This window comes from Pteropus medius, unplaced genomic scaffold (assembly GCF_902729225.1).
Source record: "Pteropus medius unplaced genomic scaffold, Ma_sr-lr_union100, whole genome shotgun sequence".
NCBI classification, from domain to species: Eukaryota; Metazoa; Chordata; class Mammalia; order Chiroptera; family Pteropodidae; genus Pteropus; species Pteropus medius.
In genome coordinates, this window is record NW_024349800.1 from 63,714,987 (window position 1) to 63,724,620 (window position 9,634).

Below are 9,634 nucleotides of genomic sequence, written 5' to 3' on the forward strand. Positions count from 1 at the left end.
ATGCTTCTCAAAGCCTGGTCTCTGGGATCCCTGTTTGAAAAGCAAACTCTTGGGCTCTACCCCATATTAGCAGAATTTCATGGAAGTTTGAAAATCCCTGCCTAGGTGAAAGTGAGGGAAATTTTCAGAGCTAAGCCTGGAGGAGCCGGAAACTGGAATGGAGGGGTCAGCATTTGAGAGACACACTTGCCTTGCTGTGATTCATTCATTCACACATCACTCAACAAGCATTTATTGGAAAGCTACTATGGGCAAGGCAGTGTCCCTAGCCACTAAGGTACAGTGTAGAACAAAACAGATAAAAATTCCTGGAGCTGACAATCCAGATGCTATCTGCTCCAACATCTCCGGAGAAACAGATCCTGAGCCAGTTAGCAGAAGTCTTCGTAGACTGTCCCTGGGTGGGGCTGAGCTGGAGCAAGGCAAGAAGGGACAGAGCAAGGAAATAAGTTGTTTAGCACCACTACATACCAAGAACTGTCTATGCGTATACATATATGTATATATAGGTACATATACATGTACATACTTGCACGTATATAAATATAAATTATTTGAGCATTTATCTGTGCCAGTAACTGTGCTAAGCACTTTACATTCATTATCTCAATTAAAGTCATAACAGCTGGGTGAAGTAGTTACTATTATTTGCCCCATTTTACAGATGAGAAAATGGAGACAGGGGTGAGCAAATTAGATGCTTGAAGTCCCACAGCTAGCAAGAGTGGGGACTGAGGACGAAGCACTTGGGTCTGGCTCTAGATGCCCACCTGCCCGCCTTGGGCCAAACCTAGGTGCCTGAGCTGTAGCTAGCTTCCCTAGGAGCCCTCCTCTCCCCCAGATCCTGGGATTGAACCAGCCAAACTCTCTTTGCAGGAAAGATGAATCCAAGGAGCCCATTGTAGAGGTGCGAACCGAGGAAGAACGGACCCCAAACCATGACGGAGGGAAGCACACAGAGCCCAACGAGACCACACCATTGACAGAGCCCGAGTACGTAGCAGGGGATGGGGGCTGGTATCTCCTCAGTAGAGCCCCGCACCCACCTTATCACCCTGCCCACACCTCCCATGCTGCCCACCCACAGCTCCTGGCCAAACGTTGCAGGCCAGGATTCTGGAGCCCTTGGCCAGAAATGCCTTGGCTAAGAAATGCTTGACCCCACTCTTCCTAGAGAGAAAGCATTCTTGGTTCCATTCGTGTGGCTGTGGGCACCCTTAAAGTGCTATTTGCATAAATGGGATCCCTGGACCCTGACCCCAAGTCTCTCACACACATACACACATCCTGGAAATGACTTAAGGGGGTGACACTTCATTGAGAGAAGCTAAGCTTTGAGAGACAGCAAATTCTGTTTGGGGTGTCCAAGAATTCTAGGGTTTTCTGCATTCTTCCTAAAAGGGTGAGAGAAGTTGGGGACCTGGTGAAGCTCCCTGGGTCTCCTGTTCTCAATAGCCTCAGGAACTCTCAGTGAGAAACCATGTCTGGCTGTGGTTGTAATGACTGCCTGGCTTTCATGGGTGCAATGCGTGTGAAGGGAATGGAGTTTAATGGAAGAACAAAACCTGTGGCTGGAGAACCTATGGTTCTTAGGGGCCGTTTGGAACCTATGGTTCTTAGGGGCTGTTCCTGACTTTGCCCATCACTGTCTGTGGAGCCCTGCAGAGCAGCTGGGCTCCAGTTCCTCGGGGACTTAGGACGCCTGCTGTGGTGGACACTGAATGGAAGCCTCTCCCTGAGCCAAGATGCAGGCAGGGATCAGAAAGTCCCTGACCGTGTACAGGGAAGGGAGCCCTGAACCCAAGGGAGCAAGGGAGGGAGTCAAGGGAGCAAAGGCCAGCAGGTCCCTATTAGACTGACTGCCTCATTCTCTGTCGTTTCCTGTCTCTTCTGCCCGCCTGGGCATGTGCTTCCTCTCGCGTCCTCGTTTCTCTGTGGGCCTGTGTCCATGCCTGTGCATAATTGCATGTCTTGCCCATGCCCCGCTCCTTGGATTCAGCCCTTCCCCCTGCTTCTCTGTCTCGTCTCAGCTTCATTGTCTATTCTCTTCTACTTCCTGTCCTCCCCACAGGCTGCCTGCTGACACCACAGCCACTGTCGAGGACATGCTGCCTTCTGTCACCACCGTCACCGCTAACTCTGACACTATCACCGAAACCTTTGCCACTGCTCAGAACAGCCCCACCAGTGAGACCACCACCCTGACCTCCAGTATTGCCCCCCCAGCCACGGCCACACCTGACTCAAACTCTGTGCCCGCCAGCCAGGCCACCCCTTCCAAGGGGCCCGTGGCCACACCTCCTCCCCACCCCATTCTGTGGCCCCTTGACCTGAGCGACACCCCGACCTCAGCCCCTGCCGCCAGCAATTTGTCTTCTAGTGTCTTGGCTAACCAGGGGGCCGTGCTCAGCCCAAGCGCCCCTGCCAGTGTGGGAGAGGCCTCCAAGGCCCCTCCAGTGAGCAAGCCAGCCCCTACGCCAGCCCCTGCCTCAGCCGGGGCAGCCAGTCCCCTAGCAGCAGCGGCTGCCCCTGCCACAGAAGCCCCCCAGGCCAAGCAGGAGGCTGCTAGCACCAAAGGCCCGGACCCTGAGCCCACCCAGCCCAGCGCTGTGAAGAGCCCAAGCGAGGCAGCCACGGCCCTCACTAGCCCGAAGAGTGAGGCTGCCTCCATCAGCGCCACAAATCCTGCCCAGGGCGAGGACTTTAAAATGGACGAAGGGAACTTCAAGACCCCAGATATTGACCTTGCAAAGGATGTTTTTGCAGCCCTGGGCTCTCCTGCTCCCGCCGCTGGGGCCAGTGGACAAGCCCCTGAGCTTGCTCCTTCCACTGCAGACAGCTCTGTTTCGCCTGCACCAGCAAAGACCGAGTACGGCCTCTCTTTGTCTGCTGTTGTCGGGTTGTGTCCCGTGGTGGTGTGCGTTTGTGCTGTGCTTTGTCCTCCCTGTTAGATGTGTTCTCGGCCTAATCCAGGGCTTCTCTGAGGCAACTGTCAACCAAAGGGCTGGGATAAGGCAGAGAGAGTCAGGGGGCGGGGGGGCGGAGGCAGAGAGTAGGTCCCGGCAAGCAGCCTCCCACTCACTAATTAGGCCACGTTAATTATGTTTTATTCTCATCCTCCTAGCAGTGGTGTCTGTTTTCCCTGGGGGAGCCGTTGCGGTCGGGCCACTGATGAGCATAGATTGGGAAGTGAGCTAAGGAGAACAAAGTGTCCTCATTGGCCACCCTGGGGCCCACAGGCAGTCAGCGTGTTATCCGGTGTCAGGCTGTGTCCCTACAAGAATAGCACTGTTATGCAGGAAGCAAAGAGGCAGACCTGTGTGGGGAGAGGATGCAGTCCAGAAGGCCCCAGCACACTCCCACCCAGATGCCCACACACCTCCACCTGCTCGCTCTTCTCCCACCCCTGGGTGGCTGGGAAGACTCAGTTCCCAAGTTCAAGGGAAGCCTCTTACGTTTAAAAGTTTCTTAAATGTGACACAGCGAAGTTGAATGAAGCAGCAACAGCTGGGGCTGGGTTCTGAGCCTGCCCCAGTGTGTCCTTAGACCAGACTCTGGGTCCTGGGACTGACTGAGGCAGAGTCAGACCTGAGGCTGCTGCCAGATAAGCGGTGGTGCTGCCACCAAGAACTGCATGGGGACCCTCCCCAGGAGCCGTGGATCTCAGTCAGGAAGGGAAAGGACTCCAGTAGCCCCGCTTAGTCGACCCAAATCAGCTCCCCCACTCTAGCCTCTCACCAGCCTCCCAGGGAAAGCTGCCTTAGGAACGAAGAGCATTTTCTCATCCTGCCCAGGCAAGCCACAGAGATGTTACCACAAAATACAGAACACAAGGTGGGATGATGTGGGGACAGGCAAGAATAGGTGGTTTGCAGAAGGGGCCCCTGGAGTCAGTACTGGGGAGCCCAGCCCAGCACACCTCACTTATACCAAGCTGAGCTGCTGCTACTGCAGCCCATCGGGGTGAGGGAAAGCTGCGTCTGCTACCCACTTCTCCACCCCAGTGAAGACCGAGACCCTGGCATCAGATTAGGGCTGGAATGGAAAGGTCTCATTCCTCAGATTCAGTGGCTCTCAACTTGGGCTGCACATTTAGAACCACGTGGGTGTTTTTAAAAGTCACCATGTCCAGACCAATTGAATCAGGATTTCTGGAGTACGGCCCCAGCATCAGTGATTTTTAGAGCTCCCAGGTGATTCCAGTAATGCAGCTGAGGTTGGAAGCCACTGTGCTACTGGAGCCCCTCCTGCAGGACTGGCTGAAGGCGGGGTGGGGGTTACTGCAGACAGTGGTCTCAGTGCTATTTTCCCGATTCTTTTCAGGAAAGGCCCTGCAGAAGCAAAGTCAGAATGCCAGGAGACAGAAACGAAGCCAGCGCCAGCCGAAGTCAAGACGGTCCCCAACGACGCCACACAAACAAAGGAGAATGAGAGCAAAGCATGATGGGTGACGAGAGACGAGCAAAGATCAAAATAAAAAGTGACACAACAGCTTCACCAGAGCATTTCCAATATCTCACACACAGACACACATACACACGACACACGACACACACACACACACACACACACACACACCTCATTCCTCTAGTGTCTTTTGCCTTTAAAAAAAAGCTAAACATAAACATGGGATCTCCTTTTTGTAGGTTTATAGAAAGGGTTCCTTTGTTGCACACTCACTTGTAAGAAAATGAAACAAAAAGGTTAAACCCACAGCCAAACTAGGACACTCCGTTCCCTGAAACCATTTAAAAATCAAACAAAAGGACCCCAAATTAAGAATGTAGGAAGCTCAGAAAGAAAATCTAGGTTTAGGAAGACCGCACTTGGTGTTGCCCAATTGGCACAGACCAGTTTCAGAGAAATACTTCCAGGCACTAAGACTAACCGAATGAACAAAGTCCAAGTTTATTTTTATACTTTCAGTCGAGTTTGAACTCTGTAAAACCTCATAAATAAGTTATAATTTCTGTTCACTTTGTATTTGTTCAGTATGCAAAGTGTGTCACCCTTTCTAGCTGAATTCAATTCCCACGTAGACTCTTGTTTTGTAGGAAGAATGCCAAATTGCAGCTTCTGGGGGGTAGATCTCAATTTGCAGTATTCGGATTTCTTTTACTTTCCTTTCCTTTCCTTCTTTTTTTCCCCTTCCTGCCAACTTTGTTTTCCAGTGTTTACAAGTTGACAAATGTTTGACTTCGATTGTGTTTAAAGGTCCATGTAAACTAACTGCCTTTTTTTTTTTTCTTTTTTTAAGTTACAAATACTGCCTAGGGGTGGGTAAGATCACGACAGGCTTGTTTGAGCACAGGACAACTGTACACGGTATGATTGTTCACAGTGGCGCTTCCCCCATTCTGATTTGACATTTTTGCCTGTGACCAACTCAGGTGAAAATCTGTCTCTTGAAAATCCATCTTCTTCCGGGATGGTTTTGCTTTTTGGTTCTCAGTTCTTTTCGTGTTTCCTTGGGGGTTAGACCACTTCCGATTGGCCACCACCCGCCTGTATCTGTGAAAAAGGATCTGCTCCCCAGGCGCCTGCGTCTTTCCTGGATCTGAGGGATTCCTTAGGCTTTGTCGAATGAAACAGAAAAGATTGTATAGTTGGGGCTGGTCTTGGTGAACACACGTTTTTACCCCAAACATCCCCTTTTTGTAGAAAGCCGAATAAAATATATCCATACAATTTCCTTTTGGGCCCAGAATCTAGATTCGAGCGGAAGAGCATGTGTGCTTCAGGGAATTAGTGTCTTTTTTTGGAAATCTGTTGAAGTAAAGTAACATCGGCCTTCTGTTCACTTAGGCAGCATTTGTAGAAACAAAAGAAGGAAAAAAAAAAAAAAAAACCAACCTGCTATCTGGAGTCATAACACAACTTTCCTGGATTGGAAACCAAGTGGGGGGAAAAAATACAGAAACTTTAAGGGGAATGGGAGGGGGGAGAAGGGAAAAGCCAGCCCTTTGTATAGAAATTTTGCTTTTTTTGTTTCTCATTCTACTTTAGAACTGCAAGCTTGTGCACTGTGGATGCGTGAATATTTTAGTGTGAAACGTGTTTTTGTCATAGTATTGAAATAAAACTTCAACATAGTTTGGTTGTGGAAGGTATAGCAGATAGTTCAGAAAAAAAAAATATTCAGGAAATAAAATAACTCAAAAGGAATTGAAGCCTTTGAATAAAGAAAAGAAATAAAAATGATTATGATGAGGATGACGCTAAGTAAACAGAATTCGGGACTCAGCGTACACTCCTTTCCTAAGGTCCGAACAGCAAGAGGTGAAGGTGGCGAGACTGCCCCTGAGTCCGTTCTGTGGGCCGCACTTCCCAAGGTTCTGACACTTCTGCAGTCTGATCAGTGGCGATATGCTAGATTATAATTTCAAACTGTGAAAAAAAAATAATGGTCTTGTCATTTGCTAAATGTGGGGTTGTTTTGCATTTTCTCAGCTCCTGGGGATGGAAATGGAGGATCCCAATATACACCGCTCTGGCCCCTTGGATTCTAGGGCTTGCACAAATCTGTGGTTCAAATGCACAGGCCCTTAGGAACAAGAACCATGAAGACAGTTCCTAGAGCACACAGCAGAAAGGGAGCTCCTGGGTGTCTGAGACAGGAGGACCCAGCAGGGAGCGGTGGGCTCTTCCTATCACCAGGTTGTCAGTGAGATCAGTTCCTCATCTTGTGATGTTGACGGCTTTGACCTCCTAGGCCAGGCCCACACTGTACCTCATGAAGACTGTGCATTTCATTCCGAGTGGTTGTGGTTAGGCAAACTGATTTTGGTTCTGATGGTTAGGAAGAGAAAGAGGTATAGTCGACCCTCAGATAACCTGGCCCAGGGTGGCTGACTGCCCCCCTCCGCCCAGAAACCTGGCTCCACCATTAGCTGGAACCCAAGACTCTGCCCACCTTCTGGTCTGCCTCTCTCCCGTTATACATAGATTTGTCTCTGCATGCGTGAGCTTTCCTTTCCTCAAAAAAAAAGATAATAAAACAGAGTAACGCTTTCTCTGAAATCAAAGAGGGAGTCACTTTATTTTCAAGATGTTCTATCTTTTATGTTAAGAGATAAAAGCTTATAGTTTTCCTTTTTTAATTTTTAGAAGGAGGGATCAACTCTACCAGTTTCCGATGTCTATGTGTCTATATGTGTATGTGCCGTACATATGTATTCACATAAATGCCGGCGTGGCCAAGTTCTGCAGGGGGGGGCACTCAGGTGCCGCGCATGGGGTCTCCAGATCCTGAAGGGCCGTAGTGTATATAGTGCAGCTTTTGAAGTGGAACTCTATTTTCACACTTTTTTATGGAGCCTTCCAAGTCCCAGGTTTTCACTCTAGGCTGTCTGTCTGGATGGTGGTTTTCAGACCTCCATTGACATCCCTACCCAGCATTCCCAACTTCGGGGGCCTTCTCTCTTGTTATAAACTTTTTACCAAGTGAAACATCAAGACCACCTTTGTTTCCATTCTCACTGGTGTAAATACTGAGTACTAACTGAGAATTTTGACTTTGCATTCTGTCAGAATACTTGTGTTCAATAAAAATCGAAAGAAAAAAAAAGAGCTGTTATGGTCGAGCTGAATTTTATTTCGATTCTGTGAGAGTCTGTCATGTGAATCAAATGTGGAGATGCCTGTGGTATTTTTTTTGACCTTGTGCGCAGGGCCAGTTAAACCCCGTGTCTTGAGTTCATGTTGCCTAAATGATGGTTTCTAATTTTTTCTCTCAGGTTAATAGAGGAGTTCTTGTTTAGAATGACCAGATAACAGATTCAAAAAGATTTCATGCAAACCCTGATTCTGCAACTTTCTTGTTGACTTTGGAAGAGTTACTTAATCTCCCCAGGACTCAGTTCCCTCTTTTGACAAACTGGAAATACTAAACTAATAGAGTTGAGGTCCTGGCTAGTGAATGAAGCAATGCATATGAAAGCCAAGTGTAGCTCTTTCTTGGCATGGAGCCCGTATTCAACAAATGGGAGTAAGTGCTGTTGGCATCCCAGATGTGTGATAGCATCCAACCCAGTTGGAATAACAATCTACACCTGAGCTCCAAAGTTCTGACCTGAGGTAGATGCTTGAGGCTTATTCTGGACATACGATGCCTCTCCTTATCACATATCCCACAGTGAGGGATATAAACCGATGACTTAGAGCCTCGGCACTTTCAGCCCCTGAAATTTAAAGACTGAGCTAGTCAGGGCGGAGAAAACTTGGCCTCAGCTCAGAATTCCCTTGGAAGCTACTGTCCAGCTGCGTTTGGGAAGAAGCAGCCGATTCTTCCCAACTGTGTAGTAAACTGTGAATTCTGAGTTTCGGGAAAAGGCCAGGCCACAGGACCAGGACAAGAGCAAGGAGAGTGAGGCTTCTAGGGACCAAAATGTCAGGAGGTCCCATCTCAGGGCCAGACCCCGCACCTCTCCTTTTTGTGTCCTATATGCTTCACCTTAGTCATGCCCGGGGTAGTGGAGCCTTCCCCTGCGGTGACATCTGCACCATTCCCAGAATTTGTTCTTTCACTGGCCCTAAGGCCTTTTCTAATGATACAGAGCCATATGCATCTATGTGATTTCCTGTGCCACAAATTTCCAGCTGCATAGGGGTGGAGAAGAGATAAAGAAAAACACATGGCTTATCAACATTTGGAGAACTCACGCAATGACAGCCTTCTTCATTAATCCATGAAGGCTTGCTTCCAGAGCTTTCCTCCTTTAGGCTAGTCTCTCCTCAGATTCACTCAGTGGGTATTTATTGAACGTCTCCAAGGTGCTCAGGATGTAGCAGCGAACAAAACGGCTCTCTCTAGAGGAATGTTCATTCGAGTGTAATTCACTGTGATGGTCAGTAGGCCTTCTCACCATTATCCCAGTTCTCCTTTCTCTCCTTCCAGGCATATGAGAGGATTATACTTCTTTGATCACTTAAAGTAAGCATGCATAGCCACATGACTTAACTTTGGTCAATGGACTATGAGAAGCATAGTGCATGTCACTTCTAGCAGAGACTTTCATAGCCAGTGTATCTTACTATGGCCCTCTTCCCCACCACAGCAATCAGCAATGCTGCAGGTGGTGGAAGTGCCTTCACCCGGGCCCACAGTGAGGGATGAAGCAGATGACCCACGATGGACGTGGAGCATATGCATGCAGGATAAACCAGTGGTGATCTGGTAAGTGTTTTAACAACCAGTTCTCCAAGGGGGAACAGAAGGAGGATGTATGCATATAGGGTGTGTGTGTGTGTGTGTGTGTGTGTGTGTGTGATTATTATAAACTTTACTGACATAAAGAACACAATTTATAAATAATAAAATATATAGCACTCATTGAAATTCCATATATCCAGTCGATACAGAATGCTTTGGTTCATTTTTGCTGAAGTCTTGTATCCATAATCAACCTGTGGTTGCAATTGATGAATGTGTGTAGCTCCGATGTAAATATTGTTTAATATATTCATTTATGTTAAATAGTAAGATAAAAGTGGAACGATGAAGATGTATGTGTCAGAACTTCACTCGTTCATCAATGGTGTGAGGGACCACTTTGCTGAACTAGATATATGTTTTCCAATATAGAATACTGCCTTAATTTTTTGTGCTATTCACAGTGTAACGGCTGAAGTCATG

The 9,634-nt window shown here is 48.1% G+C and overlaps 1 protein-coding gene across 5 annotated transcripts in view; it reads left to right on the forward strand.

Annotated features, from left to right (window-relative positions):
* The window catches only part of NCAM1 (neural cell adhesion molecule 1), a 306,704-nt gene extending 299,135 nt beyond the window's left edge, over nucleotides 1–7,569 (forward strand). For 4 of the 5 annotated variants that reach the window (XM_039887923.1, XM_039887924.1, XM_039887925.1 and 1 more), the window contains 2 exons: nucleotides 877–993; nucleotides 4,324–7,569. In XM_039887923.1, coding sequence (XP_039743857.1) covers nucleotides 877–993; nucleotides 4,324–4,444 — 238 coding nt within the window. In that variant the 3' untranslated portion in view covers nucleotides 4,445–7,569. Of the gene's footprint in view, nucleotides 1–876; nucleotides 994–2,071; nucleotides 2,870–4,323 lie in introns of all 5 variants that reach the window. The other variant, XM_039887928.1, reaches the window with a different exon arrangement.
* The last annotated feature ends 2,065 nt before the right edge of the window (nucleotides 7,570–9,634 follow it).